General features: G+C 42.3%; 1 protein-coding gene across 1 annotated transcript in view; it reads left to right on the top strand.

Moving 5' to 3' along the window:
* The window catches only part of LOC134456119 (contactin-associated protein-like 2), a 293,385-nt gene that overhangs the window by 67,775 nt on the left and 201,610 nt on the right, over positions 1–24,000 (top strand). The window contains exon 2 of the mRNA XM_063207552.1: positions 22,639–22,749. Within this exon, the coding sequence (XP_063063622.1) occupies positions 22,639–22,749 (111 nt within the window). The remainder of the gene's footprint in view (positions 1–22,638; positions 22,750–24,000) is intronic.

Raw genomic sequence — 24,000 nt, 5'->3', positions numbered from 1 at the left:
GCGAATTACCAGGGGTCCATAGGTAAAATTTATCCCGTGCGAATCTGGCTTTAGATGAGCAGGGAATTAATGTGCGGGCAGAGATAAGTGTCTCAGCATCCGTGCTGATGGGAATGCTGGCAAAATTGTTTTGTGATTGCCATTCAGTCTTTAGACGTGTAGTTCACTGAAATTATGTTTCATTTCCCCTGATTAGCATTTACATTTGTTTTGTAAACAACATGGTTAAAGGTTTGCTTTTCATGTGCCCTCATTTTCATTTAGAACTAGGGCTTTGACTTGTGCCCCAAAATCATAGTCGAAGTTCGTTTCTAAATTAAAAACGATATTCGAATATATTCGAATATTTATCCATATTTTTTACCATTAAAATTGCCCCAGTTAGACCTGATGTCAAGCTGAAGTTGTTCTTTCCCCCAGTCAGTGACTAGTAAAAGGCTATTCCAACCAGAGATGTAGCCTAATGGCCCATTAACAACATGCATTCAACCAGCCATTATTGTTTAGCGATCGTTCAGCACTTATAAGAAGACGGTACTTAGAGGTGTGAATGCAGATTAAAACATGGCAAAGCTAGCAGCCATGTCATACTTGTAGCCCAAGTTAAAATTTGAATTGGATCATATGGGAATCATGAGAATTGAGCACACAGCACCAATATCAACAAATATGTATTTATTTTCTATCACTAATGACGGACATTTAGGTAGTGTGTTTGTAGGTCCAGGTAAGATGACTGCTCTCGTCTAAAAACGAACATTACACAAACTAGCAGTGCGCTAAAAACATGCTAAAAGCATGCTAACAAAATCATCACCTGGAGTCTGTCTGATCTGACACCCAGACCAACGAAGCTAATTTTGTCAAAATCCAAATAACAAGAAGTTATTATCTTACTCTTGGCGTAATCACAGGTACTTGTGGGTTGAATCACATAATTCCAGAAACTCGTCAACAACTCCAGAAAGTAATGTGATGATGCTTTGTTTATTAACTGTAGCCATTCACTTGAATGGAACTCTGCAGCACTCATCTGCTTGTTATGCGGACTCTGGGGGAGACTGCCTGCCGCAAGTGTCCTGCTACGGAACACAGAGAGATGAGCCACGCACGTGACTCTCCTCAACACAGCTGTAGTAATTAACCAGCCATGGAAAAAATAAATTGAGACTGTGAATTGCGATGTTTACAAGGAAATGATTTTAATCAATACAATGAAATACCCAAAAAAGCAATACCCATGTCAGATTCGAATATTAATGGCCAATTAATATTCGTTCGAATGTCTCAAATTGTCTTAACATTCGACTTATATTCGAATATCGAATATCGAAGTCAAAGGCTTATTTAGAACCTTCTTGTATTTCAAGTCTGAAGGGTTTATTCTTTCTATCCTAGGCTGACTCTTTGCCTGTAAAACATCTCCATTATTTTCTAGCATTGCCAGGATTCATTTATACAGGCCGGACATGAATTGGCATTTTCCCTCCATGGCCTCACAGGATTAGTGGGTGGGGCTGTACAATGTGTCGACAGACTGTGATCGTTTGCAGTTTAGCAAATTAGCCGTATCTCTGTGGGTTTCTCTGCAGGCTGATGGCTCTCTTGCCAGCACAGCTCAGCTCCTGGACTCAAGTATACACACAGAGAGAAACATTTTAGGAGGTTGGTTTTAGTCCTTAGAGGTAGGGGATGTATGAACAGAAATGATCAATGCAAAACACGAATTTCAAGTGTCAAGTGTGCTTGTGTGCATGCATGTTTTGTGTGTCCAGATTGGATTCAGTAAAACAAGCCATTAGTCAGATACAGTGAGTCCAATATGTATTTGATCCCTTGCTGATTTTGCCCGTTTGCCCACTAATAAAGACATGATCAGTCTATAAATTTATGATAATATGTATTCAAACATGGAGAGACAGAATATCAAAAAGAAATTCCAGAAAATAACTTAAAATAATATATTTTAACTTATTTGTATTTAATTTAGGCTAATAAGTATTTGACCCCTCTAGCTAAAGAAGATAAAGTGCTTTGTGGCAAAGCCCTAGTTGTCTAGCACTGAGGTCAGATGCTTCTTTTAGTTGATGACAATGTTTGTGCATATTGTAGAAAATATTTTTGCCCATTTTTCTTTGCAGATTATCTCCAAAACATTAATAGTTTTGTGGCTGTAGCTTGGCAAATGGGAGGTTCAGTTCTCTCCATAGAATTACAATAGGGTTAATATTTGGAGACTGTCTAGGCCACTTCACGACTTTAATATGCTTCTTATTGAGCCACTCCTTCGTTGCTTTGACTGTATGTTGTGTATTATTGTCATGTTGGGAGATCCAAAAATGGCCCACCCTTCAGTGTAGTGGTGGAGGGAAGGACGTTTGCACTCAGGATGGCACATTACATGTCTCCCTCCATCCATTCGTTGACGATGTGAAGTTGTCCTGTGCCTTGGCCAGACAAACACCCTCAAACCATAATGATACCACTTTCATGCATGATGGTGAGGAGGGTGTTCTTGGGATCATAGACAGCAGTACTCTTTCTCAAAACACATTGAATTGTGTTAATGCCAAACAGCTTGATTTTGGTTTCATCTGACTACAGCACCTCCTTATCATATCCTAAACCAGCCTGATGTCCGTTGGCAAACCTCAGGTGGGACTGCACAGGTTCCTTCTGAAGTAGAGGTACCATGTGTGCACTACAGGATTTTAAACCTCTGTGGCATTAAGTTCTACCAGTAGTTTTCTCAGTGATTTTGGTCCCAGTAGCTTTGATATCATTGCCTAGTTCATCCCGTACAGGTCTAGGGTGCTTTCTTTCTCTTCTCATGGTTATCAAATCCCTACAAAAGGTCAAATTGTGTATAGAACCCCAGACAGGCTGATGGATAGTCATTTCGTATTCCTCACATTTTGGAAGAAATGCATCAACAGCTGGGTCATTAATAGCTAGTCTCTTTCTTGTGGCTTTGCAGCCCATTTAATCTTTGTTCAGGTCTAAAATCTTGTCCCTGATATCATTTGACCGCTCTTGATGATGGTGAGGTTAGAGTGTGACTGATTCACTCCTATGGACAGATTCTGCTGATTAAACGTGTCTTTTATGCATGTTAGTATGTACAGGTGTCTTTCATTCAGATGACAAGTTGATCGGAAGTGCCCATCTGGTCTGTGGGCCCGGAACTGTAATCAGTTGACAGGAGATCAAATACTTATTTTGCTTGATGAAATTGAAATAAATTAATATATATTCTCTTAAGTTAATTTCTGGATTTTCTTTTTGATATTCTGTCTCTCCATATTAGAATACACATTATCATAACATTTATTGACTGATCATGTCTTTGTTAGTAGGCAAACCAACAAAATCAGCAAGGGATCAAATACTTATTGGACTCACTGTATCTGTTCCATAATTGAGTAATTTTGTCCTTAGTTCTGCTTACATTTTAACCGCCTCCAAATCTCGAGTGTTTGGGCTGTTTACTAGTAGTGTACAGTATTAATAGGCTGCTCCCAGTCGGGCCTAGCCTGTTTGTCCTAATTGGCTTTCATTTGTTGTAAGGTAGGAGAGCATGTTCCAGCAGAGGAGCTGTCTGATTCATTTCCAAGCTTTTTGTGTAGAAGAGAGTTAGATTTAGCGATATAAGAGTGTTTTGTGTTTTTCCAGATTTCCAATTTCCAGATCGGCTGTAGATACATTCTGGCACCCAAAACCAAACCAACTCGAACCATATCGAATGTTGGAAGAGACTATGTAATTCAAGAAATCATTGTTTCGCCACCACATTCCTTGCCAATTGGTGAACACCTAAGCCACTTCATAGCACAATTACAAAGCTTTAATTCAATACATTTTCAAAATTCAACAACGTCAGATCAGACAATATCAGACAGTGTTTGAGAATTAGAATTGTTCTGATGGTTTCTGTTGCATTGGAGATGGTGGAAACATGGAGAGGTAGCACTGTGTCCTATGGAATCTTGTTCAAGTATGAAGTTTAAAGTTGCCCTCTGCATTACCTTTCCAACAGCTAATTTTACATACTTTATCAACATTAATGTTCCAGTCATGTCGCAATTGCAATATTTATGGTATTTAAAGGGTGCAACAGGAAATCCTACACTGTAACAAATAGCTGTTTATTTACGGCAATTCTGCAACAGCATTCTACTGTTTTTCGAAAAAACAGACAACTACTGTGAAAATATTACTTTGAGTCACATACTGAGCATAAACAGTAAGTACTGCACAATAGCAGTATTCGCCGTTGTGGAAAAAACTAGAGATGCACCGGATCCTGATTTTTAGGATCCTGCCGGATACCAGATCCACTGAATAAGATCCTGCCGGATCCAGAACCGGATACCGGATCCTACAAAAGGGTTGAAACATATAGTCTACTCGCCCTTTTTATTACGTTGGCGCAAACTATTTTTTTGATTCATTGGCTGATTGCCACACTGCCTGCAATAGCCGCTTCCAAAGGGATTTCACTCCATGCAGTGATTGGGGTTGTGAAAGACTGAAAAGCCTAGGCTAGACATGCACCAGACCCTGATTTTTAGGTAACATGCCGGATAACGGATCCACTGCTTAAGATCCTGCCGGACCCGGACCCTGTGAAAAACTCTATTATCCTGACGGATCTGGAACCGGAACCGGATCCGGTGCATCTCTAGAAAATAACAAGTTATTTTAGGCAGCACCATTGAAACCCATTCATCCTCCACTTGTCCGTGATCACCATCAAACTTCAATACCACCTGAAGAACTGAAGTCATTCTGACTGGTTAAAGATTATCTGATACTATCAAGCATGATGAAACAATTTCTAAGGAAACTACAATACTTAAAAAGTGCTTGATGCAGCAACGTGTGAGTAGCACATGCATTTTGATAGTGATGAAAGTGTGAATGGCTGAAACATTTTAAGAACTTGTAACACTCTTGCAACAAGCAGCCCCATCTAAACCAATCTGCTAATCAGTGCCTGGCCTCACCTGAGTAGGGCTGTTATGCCATTATTCAATTACGGGCGTCACCTGCCAAGGGCCTGATGACTCTGGTCACATGGTACTCTTGCACCTGTATATAAATCTGGACTATCAACACTTCAGTTGCTTGCCTGCCTGCTGGCTGGCCTGCATGGCACAGCATAGCACTTGTTTGCCTACAAGCTTGCCTACAAGCTTGCTTACATACTTGCACACTTTCCTCTTTGTGAAAGCTTGCTGTATGTGGCATCATTTGTGGCATTGTTGCATATAATGTGCCTGCTGCAAATTAGGCATTGCTTTGAGAGCTAGCTTGTAGTGCTGCTTGTTTGCTGTGCTACTTGGTGCAAAATATTTTTTTAAAGACTGACCAATGCTACATTAATCATTGGCTCATCAAGAGATACAGTAAAAAGCCCACCTCCCACACTATCATTGTAACATAGCACTGCGTACTCTGAAATTTTATTCATGCCCACACTTTCAAAGGACCACGGCAAACCATTTTCTTAATACAGCATTGCGCCATAGTATCATGCTCAAGGCAATCCAGTCATGGTGAACGATGGGAGGGTGGGGTGGTAACATGGCCAGGGTGCCACAGTTATGGAGAATGATGGGTGGGGTGGGAAGTTGCCATGGCCATATTCATGAATAGAACTATGACCCAGTATTTGCCTGTCATCACACAGTACAATTCAACTTTTTAACTGAAATGTACTGTTATTTTTCTGTAGAGTACTGTTATTTAACAGTTCAATTGCTGCTGGAAAAATGTTATATACTGTGATACATTAAACAGCAATGAGCTGTATTTGATTTTTGGTGTGAAATAACAGTAGAATTACAGGTAAATATAATTGCCAGTAACTGCCGTTATTTTGCAGGGAAATTTTCTTAGAGTGTACTGCTATTATTGTGACAATTTTTTCCTCAGTGTTCTTGAAATATCATGCCAATTTTGCTAGCTACCTTTCACATGAACCGGCAGTCCCATCGATCTTCCTAGCAGTCAGATTGTTGAAATGATTTGGTTGGTTGTTTTGTCCGGTACTCAGTGGTAGTTAAACATCCCCAGGGCCTCAGGATGGAGTCTCTGGTTGAAAGCAGATCTAATGGTTGCTCTTTGCACATTATAAAATGGCATTTTTCTTGCTTATCAATGTCTGCTTCATCAGCCACACACTATGACACATATGTTAAGGTAAAGATAACAGGGGAAGAATGCTATGTGCCATATTACTATGTCTCAGTCGCCTACTGACGTCCAATTAGGCATTAAAAAATCAAAGTCCGTTCCACCACATGACAGGCAATCTGGTGCAAAGCAATATGGCATGAAATATTTACCTTTCCTTTGATGCCAAGGAGCAGCACATGCTTATATCTGTTTTTCAAACATCATGCAATGTCAATGTGCGTGTCTATAGAGATGTATCAAAGAGCAAAATGCATTGTGGGTGTTACTGTATTATAGATATCCTTTCTTTAGATTCTCTGTACTCCTGTCTATTGTGTAGTCAGTGTGTTTTCATGGTCCTTCTAGTGCATGGAATTGATTCATTCCATTAGAAATTAAACTATGCAGAGAAACAATTTGATGTGAATGACTCTGACTTCCACAAGGTCATGCCTTTTCAGCCAAGGAAGTTAAAGGGTCCACCATCAGAAGTCATTCATAGACAAGATTGCATTTTATCAACTTTTGAATGCACTGTGCGTCACTATACGGTCCATCCACTGGAAATCGTAGGTCTTTTGCTACGTTACCTTTCACTTACTTCTTCCTTTGCCATCTCCAAACCATTACACACACACTGTCACCCCTCAGAGCATTTTGTGAATGTTTTGAAAACCCTCTTTGAAATCAGCTGAAGTTGAAGAGCAGGCATCTCAGGTTTTGCAGTTCTTCACCTTGACACTATGCTCAGATGTCAGGCTTGGACTGTTTCACCCTCTTCTTCTCCTCCTCCTTCCTTCTCCCTCTCCTATTCCCCCTTCTTTCTCTTCTTTCTCCTCTTTCTCTTCTTCCGCGTCTCGGTGCTGTCAGGGTGACAGACAGTGAATGGAATGTGACCAAAGTGTATCAAGTTTTTGGTACTTGCAAGTTTCAAGTAAATTGAGTAATAGAGTGATATGTTGAAAATGTCCAAATAGTGCTTCAACATGTACAATAGCTTTTGGTATGCCATACGTGTAAACATCTGCTGCTTATAAACACAATTTTTTCAAACTACATTCAAACAATGTTGTTTGTTAGTTTTCTTGTGGGCTGATGGTCCCTTGAAGTGACAGCTTGCCTGCAATTGTGTAATACACTTTACCAGTGATGAGCTTGGCTTTGCAGTCTGTCAAATCCACCTCCCTCATTTCCCACTCCTTTCAAATCTCACCACACGGTTCCCATGGCCATTTGCTTCGTGGGAATTATAATTTGACAAAAGTGTTGTAATTATTCTGTAAGAAAAGTAATTCCCAGCATACACAAGTGCACACACGCACACACGCACGCAGGCACACACAGACACAGATAGACACACACGCACGCACGCACGCACACACACACACACACACACACACACACACACACACACACACACACACACACACACACACACACACACACACACACACACACACACACACACACACACACACACACACACAGCACAGCATTTTCACTTGTAAAAGGAAACAAGTCCAGTTGTATGTAAGAGGAAACAATGGAAATCTTAGAGAAATAATTACCAATTCGTTTTTTTTGTCCTCTAGAGAAATCAGCCTGGGCCTTCTTTAGAAACTACATGCATTCAATCTGTTTATCATCCGGTGAAAATAATGCGTTTTACATTACATGGTAAATTTGTGAGACTTGCCTCGAGGACCTGTTTCACAACACACATTATGCATGATTGATTCTGCAATGCAGACTTCCAGTATTATCAAGCCATGACCTTCATGGGTAAGGTAAATAAGTGCACCTTTTATGATCACTGGTGTGCAATAAATTGCATTTCTAAAACACATTTCACCCTATCTCCAACAAGAGCTATGACCTGAATCTTAAGTCTGTCATGATTGCACAATATCCCCAATGCACTAGCTTGCGCCTCAGTGCTCCCGATAATCTGATTACATCTTAGTGACAAATTAGGTAACCCACATTGACGTGATGTAATATAGTATTAATGTTAGTCATCAGAGTTAGCCTATTACCTAGTGATGAAGGAATACTGGTCTGTTAGAATTCATGTAACACTTGGAACGGAGGTGTTAATTATTGCTCTTCAAAAGGAAGATCTTCACCATCATCACTACATCATGTGCAATATGTGCACTATTACCAGTGGATTAAAATTAGATGCTACTAATCAATGTATTACAGTAATTTTACTGTTATGTTTATATCCATGTATTATCCACATCTATTATTATGGAATAAGGTCATAAGGAAACACATCACAAAACGTCATAGTTAATCTATTTGTATAAAGACTTGCCATGTGTCAGACTGATGCTCAATGGCATTTAGGTCATTGTTGCAGCCAGAGCTGTATAAAGTAAACAGGCAGGCAGGGAGGGATAAGTAATAAATCAATCTTGGGGACCTCTTGAAATGAGCGCTGCCCTATAAGATTAACTTCTCTGGCTGTAATTTCAATTTAATTGCCCCCAGTCCTTGGTATTGAACCCAGGTCAGTGTTTCATCATCTGCCATACCGAGAGAGAGTAAAACAAAGACGTTTTTGGAGAGTGGAGGTGCGCAAGAATGAAAAAAAAAACGGTACTTTTGTAGCCTGGTTCTTACGCCGACCCTCATGCATTTTCGCCCAACTGTGCACATGTGTGCGCATGGGTTTGCGCACACACACACACACACACACACACACACACACACACACACACACACACACACACACACACACACACACACACACACACACACACACACACACACAGAGAGAGAGAGACAGACAGACAGACAGAGAGACAGCGCTCAGACAGACAGACAGACAGACAGACAGACAGACAGACAGACAGACAGACAGACAGCGCTCAGACAGACAGACAGACAGACAGACAGACAGACAGACAGAGAACACATTCCTCCTACTGTGCATGTGTTAAAAGGATATAAATATGTAGCTGCTGATTCCTTGATATGCTGAATGTTTATTCATCCTTTTAGTCAGTTAGCAAAGCTGAGCACGTCCTTCCAGGCTGCATATTCTCCATAGTGGAGGCAGCAGGGTGAGGTGGGACCCCTCCACATCAACATGAGTGATCTGAGCAGTGATGGATGTCCAAGGCAGCATCTGTGTGGATGCAAGCCATATTGAAGGGAGGAATGACATTCAATACAAGATGACTTCCATAACCGAGACGTACAAAGTGACATATGGGGACATGCTTTGAATACTGATGCAGTGTTTGTGGAGATCAGGTGTTGGTAGTATTTCCACCAAGTGAAAAAAATATTTTGGAATGATTTGGAAAATAATGAATGTAAAATAATGTGCATGTTTGGAACATTTTTCATATTGCTACATTGATGTTTGAGGCAGAGAAAATAAATCAGCTCATAATTACACAGTTATGGAAACAAAATTAAACATTTAAAACACCTCACAGTATTTAATTACTAATCAAATTAACTTGATCAATTGGCAACACTGCCTTAGTCAGCCTGCAGTAATATGATGAACATTCAGAACAAATATCCAGCAACCTGCTCTTCTTGCTTTTCCATTATTATGTCTTTCTTTGCCTTTCCTAGGGTACCCTTGGCACTTGTAGTTAAAGGGCAAGCCATGTCAGCAGTGAATAGTGGCTCTATTATGGTACTGACACGCAGCTAGAAATGTACACTTTGTGAAGTGAAGCACGGTGAGTGCTAGAGAAGCATGTTCTGATAAATGCTCCAGACACAGAGTTTTGACATACGTCAGCATGCAGTGAGAAAGCTAAAAGGCCATTACTGGAAAAAGAACAAAACAGCATCACCACTGGTCCCAGAGCTTTCTGCCAACACCTTGTAGCATCGATCTCACACACATCCGTCATCAATAACACTGAGATGTGGCAGCAACAGGGCATAGTGAGTGAGAGGAGTCTATAAGGTTGGCGTGGGCCTCTCATGTTCATCGAGTTCAACATGCAGGAGTCTAAATTAATACCAGCCAAATGCTGGTGACATTTCAGTTTTCACTGGTAGAAAAGACCAACTTACTAGCCACTTCTACCCATTAGTGAGTGTATGTTTGGCTAGTGTGATTGCACTCGGGTTCTTCTTTTCTTCTTTTTTATTTTTTATTATTTACATAGCAGCAGAAGTGTAGACAAACTGACGAAGGCAACAGCCGAAACGTTTGTCTACACTTCTGCTGCTATTTAAATGATGTGATCCACTTTTTCACCTTCGAAGTTATTCAACTGGAAACGGACCACACGAAAGAGCGCGGTGTATCTGAACTACTACTTCTGGCTAGTGTGATTAACATCTTCTAGCCGCTTTGACTGGTGATGAAAAAAGAGCCCTGTTAACATGGGTATCCGCTGTAAATACTAACTTGACAGTGGTAGCAACGTGAGCTCAATAATGAGACAGATTGAATTGCCCTCTCATGTGTTATTCAAGCTTCACATATTGTCGGAAGCACTGCAAAGATGCGTAAACTTGTTTGACAGTGGACACAACACAGCACAACATGGTGCAATGAGTCATTGAACTCAATTATGAGTTGGATTGGACAGATAGCTTCATGTTATCGAGAGATACAAAATGTGCATTTTTCTCTTTCTGTCGAAAGAAGGAAAGGAGAGTGCTTTTGCTTTTGCTTTAGGTAGTCCCAGGTGGAGAGGGTTTTTTTCTGTCGAGCAGGAGAGAAGGACTGACTGCTGTTATGTCTCCTACACAGCCGTCTCAGGTGTGTGTGTGTGTGTGTGTGTGTGTGTGTGTGTGTGTGTGTGTGTGTGTGTGTGTGTGTGTGTGTGTGTGTGTGTGTGTGTGTGTGTGTGTGTGTGTGTGTGTGTGTGAGTGGGGGTGGAGGAGGCTGCTGCATTTTGGATTTGTGGTTCCATCAATCATCGGACAGCAGTGGAGTGTGAACACACACACACACACACACACACACACACACACACACACACACACACACACACACACACACACACACACACACACACACACACAGTTGTAGTGAAGTGGAGAGAGACAGTTGACCAAGCCTCTGATCAACTTGCCACTGCTACACAGGCAAGCCTGAGGAAATACCCATAGAAGCAAAAGTAACCACCCCCCCCCCACACACACACACACATGAATATCACAGTGAATTGCATCCTGACAGACATGGTTGTGTGCACACACACGCACGCACACGCACACGCACACACACACACACACACACACACACACACACACACACACACACACACTGTCGCTTAACTGTATTACTATTCCTCACATGTTGCCACATTCACATGTTTGCAAACAAACAGATGCAAAGCCTCATGGACGTCCAAGCAGAAACCCACTGACCACAAACAGCCTTTTTTCAACAATGACCACTGAAAGACACACTTTTTTCTTCCTCCAACTACCCACCAGTCTTTCCTCAAACCACCTACATCCTAGGGGTGTACATCACAGCTTCCATGACATACGATTCGACATATTGACTCGATTATTTTCCTTACTGAAGAACTCTCAAGATATGATTCGATTCGATTTTTCCAAGTACTTTTCCACTTCTATTATGTTGCACAATTAACAGCTATGACATTGGGCAGGGGCCAGTGATATGATTATTTTTTCGATACTTAAAGGGACACTGTGTGAGATTTTTAGTTGTTTATTTCCAGAATTCATGCTGGCCATTCACTAATGTTACCTTTTTTATGAATACTTACCACCACCATCAAATTCTAAATATTCATTATGACTGGAAAAATTGCACTTTTCATACATGAAAAGGGGGATCTTCTCCATGGTCCGCCATTTTGAATTTCCAAAAATAGCCATTTTTAGCTGCAAAAATGACCATACTAGAAAATATTTGTTTATTACTTAGTAAACTTTCATGTAAATATCAAATTTGGCGATAGCTAACCCAGTTTCAATGATCAGCATAGTTGCAGTACCTTTTTTGACCATTTCCTGCACAGTGTCCCTTTAAGAATGCCCCACGATACGATTCGATTCAGGCGTCAGCCGTAGGATCAATGAATCGATTCATATCGATTACTATTTACACCCCTACTACAAACACAGAAAATCTCTCTTGCTCTTTCTCTCTCTCTCTCTCTCTCTCTCTCTCTCTCTCTCTCTCTCTCTCTCTCTCTCTCACACACACACACACACACACACCCAACCAGCCACACACATACTGTACGTATTAGTACCCCCCTCTCTTGACCTCCAAAGTGCTCTCATTACCGCTATTTCCACCGTGGCCTACAAAACGCATCTGCTGCAGTCAGTCATGGTGGCCAACAATAGGGAATTAATTATTTCCGACATGTGCACATAATTTGAATGTATTAATGATTCTCTGAAGCGTTCCACCTCGATGAACTGAGAAATGGCGGCCACCCGCCCGTCTGAAGAGGAACACCAATGGCAGGGGAGCAGCGCATAGGTCACTGAGCTCAATTCCTTTACACACCACCACCCATTAGCAGTCACACAAGAACACACACACACACACACACACACACACACACACACACACACACACACACACACACACACACACTTCAGAGCAAGTGGCGTGTACTTAACATGTACCTGCTGAATCTGGATGAGTGTGAGCAGCTTCATGTAATGTACCACAGGCTCTTAACCAACCCCCAGCGGATTACTGCTATTTTACTCTCTCTTTAACAATTTCAGAATCACACTTAATGGCTGGAAATTGCATTATGCACCAATAACCAGAAGAGAAAAGAAAGAGAAAGGGAAGGGTAAGAGGGTGCAAAGTGGTGCTGGTGACGTCATCACTATTCAATTCTTTGTGGATACACAGTGGACACATTACACTATACAGCGATAATTGGTGGAGTGAGAAATGAAGATAATGACTTCAAGTATTGGCAGAGGACGCGCTCAACTTCTTGGAAAAACGAAAGTCTTTGGGTGCGAGATAAAAAGCGTCAACTTGAGGAAGAAAAATCCGCACTCACAAACTGCGTCTCATTATTTATTTATATTACCACCATGTCCAAAAAGCAAACGCGTTTCGGCTAACAAGCCTTCATCAGTGCGTGGTTGCGGATTTTTCTTCCTCAAAATGAAGATAATGAACATTCTAGATGTCATCGACATTCATAAACACCTTATGGACACATTTTAGACTCGTTACGATATGCATGGGAGCACATCATGCTTAAAATAATCTGTTTGAGTACGCTGGTGTCTTGTTCCTGTTGAGTGATAAATGCTTTGCTTCTTCAGACGGTTGCAATACTTGCAGTCTCACATGCAAGAAGCCAGGCAATGTTGTTAAGAAGGCAAAGTGAAATGACAGACTGAAGATGGGGTGGTGAGGATATGATTCTCCACTATGAAGGGAAACAGGTTGTCTGTAGTCTGAAGCAGTAGTGTAGTAGGCCTACTGTGCAGTAATGTGGTATTATGGGGTGGGATGCTGAAGTTATTTTCCTCCACTAGAATGAAGGGAAACAGGTTGTCAGTGCACAGGTGGCTGGCCAGAGCAAATGACCATCCTGGATAGCGGGCTTGGCTTTGGGGAGTGGGAGTGGGACTGGTGCCAGGGCCTACACGCAGAGACACAGCAAGAACGCACCCACCCACACACACAGACATAGAAGGGAATACGCAGACAGACATAGAAGGGAATACACACACACTTGAAAGGAAGGGAGCTGATACTGGCAGACAGCAAAAAGCTGATGCGTCCACCAAACTAAATCAAACCAGGCAGAGAAGAAGATAAAGGAGAGAGAGAGGAGTGGGGGGGGGGAGCACATTTCAGTTCCCCTGTGGACAACAGCTCCTCTATTCCAGTGTTTCCCAACCTTTTCTGTCTCGCGTACCCCCTAAGCCTCTTAGTTGTGCCTTGAGTACCCCCTAATTCATGTTCTATATCGCTTTCTCTGTCCTGATGTGACTGTTCCATACATTTGTTATAATAATAACATTTTTCCAAGTACCCCCTGCAGTGTGCTCGCGTACCCCTAGTGGTACACGTACCCCTGGTTGGGAAACACTGCTCTATTCCAAAGCACCTCAGATCCACTGGAGACAAACAGGCGTCTTTTCGAGGTCCACGTGTGAACCTGTGCCATTTGTTCTATTTTGAATATGCTCTGTCCTCTTATTTACATGCAAAACCCTCACTCACACACGGACACTCACGGACGAATGCACAATGCACAAGCATGCACGCACACACAGACAGACAGACAGACAGACAGACAGACACAGACACAGACACAGACACAGACACAGACAGACACACACACACACACACACACACACACACACACACACACACACACACACACACACACACACACACACACACACACACACAGGGAAGGTTCTTCATGCTTTCCATTCATACATTTTATTTAATATGTGTTTTGTTATCTGGGCCATCCAATTGTGACTTCGGCACTTGTTATTCAAGCAATTTTGAGGACTTAAATTATATTCCAGTGTGAGAGCACATTGCATTTCAGAATTATTTTCTTCCTGAAGTATAATTTGTGTTATTATATACCTATTATATAATTATTTTCATAAATATTTGAAGATTTGTAAAGAAAAATTGAGCTGCCAGGCTTCATATAGAGAGAGAGAGAGTGAGAGAGAGAGAAACATTATAGTAAGTTATCCATTTAAAACACAGGTTTGCACTGCATTGTTCTGTATTAATCCGTCACACTTTCCAAGACGGGTGAAAAAAACTCTTTACTGTAGATAGACTTTCATCATCTGCAAAATGCGAGGAAGCCATGGGCGATGTTTTGTAATAATAGCTCTTTCAGACATGCTAGCTAGCAATTACTGTGGCGAGAGGCTAATGTAGATACACGGTGGTGATTTTGGGCTGTGGAGAAAAGAAAGGAAAGGAGAGACTCCACAGGAACTCCCTGGGCTGGGCAAAGCTCCTAATTAACCTGTGTAGACCTCACCCCCGTGGCAAAGCAGTTGCCAGTCTAATCAATCAGCGTGAGCCAGGAAGATAAAGTGGGCTAGCGGAGAGACTAATAGAGTTCAAAGTTAATTTCCAGCTCCAACAGTGTCATTCATAGCTTCTTTAGTTCATTTTTTGTAGCAGGCCCATTTAACAAGTCCCACACAGAAATACACAGTACTTAATGTAAGCTCACAATATAACATCTGCAGCAACATATAGAATATGGAAATATTTTGATAACTCTCTTCAAAGGGCACAGATATACAGATATAACTCCCACTGTCTTCTTCCCCTCAGTCCCTCCCCATTACACCAGATGGTCGCGCAACTCTCAGCTGACAGCCAAGGCAAACAAATATGATCCCAATGCACTGCAACACACTGTTCAGTCTGTGGAGGATTGCAGAGGAGTTCCTCAAAGATGAATGTGTGCATACTTCACAAGACACTTACAGTACAAGACTTTCTCCACCTCACAATTAGTATGTATGTTAGTATGTATCAATGTTTCAGTGGCTCTTCAATCTATATAAGTATCGGCAGTGCTTAATTTGTCAAGCGGGAGGTCCTGGAGCGCAGAGGAGGGGTAGCTCCCCCCCGAGGGGGATCTGTGATGTATTTCCATGAGGTTCCATCCAAGGTTCCGGAGCTCTCGTCTGAGGTTCCGGAGCTAGCTCCCCCTTGCTCCCCCTCAAATTAAGCACTGAGTATCGGTATGGCTGGGCTGCGGCCTAAACTAATTTGCTGCCACGACATGTACCATAGGATCATGAGGGATGCCTTTTTTCACTTTGATGGCCAGACATGTTTTCTTCAGATGTGTGTCTGTCCTGATTATGTCCAAAGATGTTGTCAGACCATGAAGTGTGAGGTAGATAAAAGGTGAGGGGTTCATATCTTTGTTGTCTTAAGCACTATTCCGACGGGACTAGTTTCATGTATGGACATGGGGGAATGTGATTTTTATCTCAGGACGTCGGTAAAAGAAATGCTCGATTCGGACTGGATTGAAATATCTCAGAAGACGAACAGAAAGTAGGAGGGGTTACTCATCACGCACCGTTGTGACTGCACCTGTCGTCATGTGCGTGCCAACTCCACAATATATTACTGATTTTTGAGCACATTATTGCGCATCCATGGAGGCATTTGGTCCCGTGGAACACTTCTAATAATTGCCTGTTGGTTTACTAACCCATCAAAATCCATTCTAATGCGTCTGCATGCGTGTCCTTTCATTTGAAGAGTGCGTTTGACAGCGAACACAGCTTGGAACAACTCCTAAAACGGTTTACGACAAAACTGGAATGTTTGCAAGCCCGGAGAGATTGGATATATTGTGCCTTTCATGCGCTTAACCAGACATCTTTACACAGGGTCGCATTCGGGCGGGATTAAAATTACCAATGGTAGGCCCTAGTCTTCCGGACCGTTTTACAGGAGGTAAAACTTGCAGTGAAGTTTACCCGACATACTCCGCTATCTTTACCGGACTGGCGCGTTCGGACTGGATTAAATTTCCCGGTTATTATTAGTTTACCCCAGGTCCTCCCATTAAACTAGTCCCGTCGGAATAGGGCTTTAGTCTCAAGAGACCTGTGACACAAATATCAGTATAAACTTGTCACCCTCTACAAAAGGAAGAGGTTGAGTTGTCCACCTTCTTCTTTTTCTTCTTCTTCTTCTTCTTCTTCTTCTGTGACTTACAAGAAATTTCTCATATTGTTCCTTCACTATGTACACAGGGTTAACAATTCTCAACAGAAAAGAGGTGAGGAAAAGCTGTTGTGTCCTCATAAATATCATTATTATTGTTGTTGTTGTTATTTTCTCTGAAAGGAAAGTAAGAAGGGAGAAAGTCAGCCCTTGAACAATACGTTAATACTGCATTTCAGAAAGGGTGGATAAAAACTAAAGCCTTTGAGAAGGAGAAGGAAAACAGGAAGAGATGGACAGGAAGGAGGGAAGAGAGGAAGTCAGGAGGGAGGAGGAGAAAAGAAAGCGAGGGGATTAGCAGGAAAGAAGGAAGGAACAAAAGAAGGAAGGATGAGGCTCAATGCGGAGGAAGGAAGGAGCAGGCCATACTGCAGCACAGCATGGGGGATTGCTGCCATGGAGAGAAGGGAGTTTATATCTCAGAGACGCCAGATTGCCTCTGACTTCACCCTGAGTGTCTGTCATCTGCTGCCATTAACTGCATATCTAAAGTGGGCCCTGGCATTGACAATGTTGTTCACCCTCCCTCACAGTAAAGCCTTCTCAGTCAGGAGTAAGGATGTGGAGAAGACAGATGAGTGGAGGATCCTCCAAATCTAACCCAAAACCCCAACACCTAAACCCCATCAAAACCTCCAACCAATACAACCCAAACTCTAACCAAAAACCACACAAAGCTTTACCAATAACAACTGAAATATTCACTCTAAACCACCCAAACTATCACCCAACAGAACCTGTCAAGTGTCAACCCCAACCCAGCCCATTCCACCCATGCTTATTGCATTTGTGAATGATTTCTGTAACCTTAGTCTTCTTCACTGGGGTTTAATCAAATCTTGGTTGGGCAAATTATTTATTCACAATGACCGTGGAACAATTTCACACATGGGGCACCATGACAACTCCAGTGTCAACCACATGCTATGGTAGACAAGGATTTCTGACAATCTAAAATATGGTTCTCAATTAATATACACTCACCGGCCACTTCATTCGGAACACCTATAGTGCAGGGTTGGACCCCCTTTTCCCTTCAGAACTGCCTTAACTGCCTGCAACAATACTTGGGTAGGTTGTGGCATTCCAACAAAGATCAATTGGTACTAAGGGGCCCAAATTGTGTGGCGACGAAATATACCTACGCCATCATAACACCAGCCTGAAACGTTGATGAAAGGCAGGGTGGATCCATGTTTTCATGTCAATAATGCACAATTCTGAGAATTACAGCTGAGTGTAGCTGCAAAAATCAAGACTCATCAGAACAGGCAGCATTTTCTCGATCTTCTAGTGTTGTTTGTGGTGACCCTGTCTAAATTGTTGCCTCTTTGTCCTGTTCTCAGCTGACAGGAGTGGCACCCAATGTGGTTTTCTGCTGCTGTAGCCCATCTGCCTTAAGATTTGATGTGCTGTGCATTCAGAGATTCTCTTATGCATACCTCGATTGTAAGAAGTGGTTATCTGACTCAATGTTGCATTTGTATCAGCTTGAACCAGTCTGGTCATTCTCCTCTGACCTGCATTTGTTTTTACCACAGAACTTGCTCACTATATATTTTTTCTTTTTCGGACCATTCTCTTTAAACCCTAGAGATGGTTGTGTGTGAATATCCCAGTATTTCAGTAGTTTCTGAAATACTCAAACCAAGCCCCTCTGGCACCAACAGTCATACCATGTTCAAAATCATTTAAATAACCTTTCTTCCCCATTCTGAGGCTCGGTTTGAACTGCATCAGATCATCTTGACCATGTCTATATGCCTAAATGCATTGAGTTGTTGCCATGTGATTGGCTGATCAGACACTTGCGTCAAGGAAAAGTTGGGTGTGCCTAATAAAGTTTCTGTAAACCTTGCAGACTGGCAGACCCAATTTTATTATTGGAGCAATCTCCATTTATCGCCTTTCTGGGGTTTACAGGGTAACTGCAGACATTGAGCATGCTATAGCACCGTTTTCGTCCCCCAGGCAAGGTGACTGAGACACTGCAAATGGGCAGCACTGCACAATGGCATTTCAGTTCTGTAAAGGCCGGTCATAAAACGGAAACATTTCACAAGATCTGTGGTGACTTTAACCTCTTAAGACACGGCATTATAAATGAGCTGTTACCAGAATGGCAATGACCAAGTCGTAATGTATTATTAAAGGCCCCGTGCACTGTCATAGTAGTGTAGTACTATAGCAGTTAACTTTCAATGTCTATTACAGCGTGCCACGGGAGGTACGGCGTGCCTTAAGGGGCTACAGCAGTTATCTCATTTACTGGTAGCAAGTGTCCAGTGTTTCTGGAAATGTTGCCCTCTCATGCAGACCTATATACAGTATACGTAGCATCCAAGAGCTGGAACTGGACACCAAATATTTTTTACCCTTTTCCTTTCTCTTGTTCCATGAAAATGCTTGTTTGCTTTTGGACCCTCCTGTCTATATGAGAGAAAGCGAAGGACCGTTTGCTATTTACACAGAGCTTGTGCTATTTGTTTAGCTGAAAATGTCAGCAGGACACGTAATTTCAGGCCAGCCTTTTGACACACAGAGTGTTCCTTTCAGGATCCCAATGGGCATTCTGCAAGTATATGCTCACAGCAATCCTCACTACCTAAGGAGGACACAGGTCTCTGGTCTCATGACACCTTAAAAAACATGTCTCAGGTGATCAAACCTACCTGAGGAATGATGGCTGTCTGTCACCTTTGAGGGAAATGTCCCTCCCTGAGCCATGCAACTTTCAGTAGGAGACAAACTGGCATGTCCCTTGACCTGTGAGTAGACCTGCCAATCCCAGGCTCAGAAAGGGGGAAAATATATAATATTTTTTGCTAACATTGGTGGGTGTAGTTTCGCACTCACACAGAATATCCACATTGGCTTTCTGAGTGCTTTTGCATGCACATAGGTGTGGCATTTGTAGAGTGAAAGTCTAGCACTTGAGAAGCATGGGCCATGGGCCAATTGTCTGCCACACAAAGCAGGGTTCCCACACGTCCTGGAAAACCTGGAAAACCTGGAAATTTAGAGATGTGTTTTCAAGTCCTTGAAAGTCCTGGAAATAAAAAAAAAAATAAAAAAATATTTGTCCTGGATTTTTTTTTCCTTCAACTTTTTCCTGATTTTGTTTGTGGTATAATTTTTACTCTTCTCCGAGTCTAGACATGACGATTCAATTTATATCCACCTATTGAATACATTATTGTCCACACACACACACACACACAGTTTGGTCAGGTTGCCATCTTTGATTGCACTTATACACAGTCATATTCTTTGACTCAGTGTTGCCAAAAGTCGCTAGAAGTCGCTAGTTGGCTTGCTGAAAAGTCGCTAGCTGATATCATGGCGTTATATATCTCTCGAAAACCTGCTTACGGTCATAATAGGCCTACAAATAGGCAGTGCTAGCACTTCCTTACAAAAAATTGTACTGCTATCTTTTTTGGAGATCAGAGCTTTCAGTCTCACTAGCCACTTTGAAAGCTAGTTTGATCTTTGGTGTGACAAATCACAGTAGTCGCATCAATTGTTTGTATGCAAGAATATTCCAGAGAAAAAGAAACTGGCAACAAAACTGGCTTGCAGAAAGACAGAAACCACTGGCCACAATGGTTGGTGAGCAAAAAAGTCAAAGTCAAGTCTTGTGGAGAATGCATTTAAATCCAAGTAGGCCTACAGTCATTTTTGCGATAGGCTAAGAGAGAGAGACTATTAAGGTATTAATTTCTGAGATAATGTGACATTAATGTGAGTTTACATTGCACTTTCATTTAATTCCGAATAAACGTTTTGTGGATCAGAAAGCATTTCAATTGAACAGAGGCTGCACGTGCTGGGCTTGCGAAATTTGACATAGGGGTGTGGTCGCCAAGCTCCAGCAGATTCCTACTAGCGGGACAGCTGGTGATCTTCAACCGCAACCCAGGTCAATACCTTTGGACAAAGAACATAGAATGGATAAGAACGCTTATTCGCATTGGCCACGGCTTAGTACGGGGGCGTAGCCCGGGGACACCATGCGCAGTGGATGCAAGGCCATGATCGATAGAAATTGTGACACTGGAAACTCCGCAATTTGAATTGCATTGTGGGTGCGAGGAGCTGCTGCTAGTTCTGGCCCGGTCAAAATAGGATGTCCTGTCGTCAATGTTCAGTTTGTGGTTAAATTACAGCTGTCATTCAGCCTTAATTACAGCTGACACAAATTCACTATGTCCTATGACCTGTTCCACACTCCAGCCCTGGCGGTAGTGGCTTTGCATTTTACCTTTCCGCCAGTACTAAGCAAATAACGTACATTGGATAAGAAGTATCACTCTGATGGAAAATGCATTGGGTTAGGTGTAGTCCGAGGACATTGCTTAAAGACACTATGCTCATGGTCAGTGGGTGCAACGCCATAATGGATAAAATCTGAACTCTGTAACTTCGCAAAATTGGTCAAGAGAGGAGATCCAGTTGTCAGTGTTTAATGTAATCCCTCCTATCACTAGTCTCCTTAGTACTAACTGCAAAGTGACTCCCCTTGCGGCCATGCCATACTATGCTCTTATGGCGTCTTTGTACGTACCCTCTTCCCTAACACACTGTACTCATTCATTACAACTCATTTCAACCTTAAAGTCACATTGTCTCTAAAATGCATTGTGTGTCGCTGTGTATGTCCAAATTGTGGGTCTGACGGATGAAATATCCGTCCTGAATTATCCAAAAATAGTCCTGGAAATGTCCTGGAAATATCCTGGAAAATGATTTTTGAAAAAGAGTGGGAACCCTGACAAAGTGCTGGCAAAGTTAACTTCACTTAGGGTTTGTGTGCGTGTGCGTGTGCATGTGTGTATGTGTCTACAGTATCTTGCCTGCACTGCGGTGTGTGTGTGTGTGTGTGTGTGTGTGTGTGTGTGTGTGTGTGTGTGTGTGTGTGTGTGTGTGTGTGTGTGTGTGTGTGTGTGTGTGAAAAGATAGTTCCCCTGAGTATCATCTATGATTAGTCTCTATTAGGGAGAAAACATTTCTTGTTCATTCATGGCTAAATTTATGCACACCATTCCCCTGTCCAAGTGCTTCGTTTTTATGTAAATTTTTCTTCATCCTCGCTGCACTGCTACCATCAATCACGGTGATTAATTCAACCAAATAAATTGGTTGCCTATGGATTACAATATCCCGGCTTGAGGAACAATACATGAAATCACTTTGCATATAAAGAATCCTCGACAGCATCTGTCTGGTGATGGCTCAATCCATTGCACAGTGTTCGGTACTGTGCATAGGCTTATGTTCATGTGGATGAGAAAAAACTGCAGTCCAGTTAGTAAGTTGTCCCAATGCTCCATGAATTGACATATTTTAAATGTGTACACAATATCTGTTACATATGTCCATGCATATATATATTTTTAAATTGAGCCTTGTTCTGCCAAGTTCTACCGATTCCCCATCCGACTGACCAATGTCTATAAAAGTTCTGAAAGAATCTGGGAATGTTGAACTGCTGCTTGATGAGATCATTGATCTTCCCTCAGCTTGGCAGACTTGAATATTACATGGTGTTAATTGAGACCGTAGCCTTGCAGCCAGCCAATGTGTTGTAGTGATGTGCACACAGTAAATGTTGCCATGTTGCCTATTCTGTGGTTCAGAACGGTGATGTATTGATTTAGTTTGATTTGAATCTGAACAGTTTTTTGCTTTTCTTTTCTCTCTTCCCCCTTTCCTCTTCTCTATTTTCCTCTTTTCTTTCCTCTTCCCTCTCTCAGAGAAGTGTGATGAGGCTCTGGCTACATCGCTCCCCCACAGCGCCTTCAGCAGCTCCTCAGTGTTCACCAGTGGCTACGCTGCAGGATACGCCAAGCTCAACCAGAGAGGAGGTGAGAGAGAAAGAGAGAGAGAGAGAGAGAGAGAGAGAGAGAGAGAGAGAGAGAGAGAGAGAGAGAGAGAGTTCAAACATCAAACACACACATGGTGTACTGTGTTGTGTTCCTGCCAAACCAAGCACATCATTACTTGCTTTCTCTTATATGTAACAATCCATTGAAAACCATGAAGCTAAGTATCCTTGCTGAGGTTTTTATTCTCATTTCCATCCATCAGTAAGCGTCCTGACTTAACTTTTTATTTCCATTGCCTGCCACCAAAACCATGTGGGTAACCATCCATACTAAACATTGTATTCTTATACCCATTCACCAATAACCATGCAAGACAATCCTGGCTTAAAGGTTATTCCCATAGACATGTGCTTTTTCAAGCGTATCTATTTTTCTGACATCCACGGTTCAATAGCCATGCAAGGTACTTTTCCAGCCTTCCAGACATTTCTCACTGCTTTCCTGGATAAATTTAATCCTGGATAAATCCAATTTCCAGTGCATAATGCAGTTCCATACGGCTCACTTCACACTTGTGTTTGTAATAATAATAATAATAATAATTGTATTTGTATAGCACTGTGTCATACAAGGCATGTAACTCAAAGTGCTTAACAAATGGAAAAAAAAAAAACATTGTTAGAGATAGATTTAAAAGGAGAGGTATAGAGGAGAGGCAGAAAAAGCAGGAAGGCAGAGGAAGAAGAGATAGACAGAGAATGTAGAGTCATAAGGTCAACGTAGGATAGGACCAGGATTCTTAGATGTGTAAGGTCCATAGTGGCTGGGCCTATCATAAGTCATAGGTAGTCACACAGAGATTGGGCGCTCAGGTGCGGCCCCTGGTGGCATCAGGGGTGAGGAAAAACTCCCTTTCGCTTGATTCATAGTTTGTAAGGGGGAAAAAAGCTCAGTGAAGTCTGAGAAAAAAGACCCCCTATAGTCAGGAAGAAACCTCAGGCAGAGACCAGCAGCCACCTAGGGGAGCCCCCTGCCAGGGCTGGTTGCGAGTAGTAAGGGCGCTGCGTCAGCTGGGACACTATGACGCCTTGGCAGCTAGGAGTTGGCAAGGATGAAGAGGTGGGTCTTCAGCTGCTTCTTGAAGGAGTCGACGGAGGCGGCTGATCGGATCTCGATGGGGAGGGCGTTCCATCTCTTGGGCGCATAGCAGGCAAATGCGGCGTCGCCGATCTTCTTCTGCGGGGGGGTGGGGGTCCTTAGCAGCTTGGCATCAGTGGACCTGAGAGCTCG

Source organism: Engraulis encrasicolus, chromosome 9 (genome assembly GCF_034702125.1).
Source record: "Engraulis encrasicolus isolate BLACKSEA-1 chromosome 9, IST_EnEncr_1.0, whole genome shotgun sequence".
Taxonomy (NCBI): Eukaryota; Metazoa; Chordata; class Actinopteri; order Clupeiformes; family Engraulidae; genus Engraulis; species Engraulis encrasicolus.
Note: the sequence above shows the minus strand (reverse complement) of the source record. Positions and strands in the feature narration are given on the sequence as shown.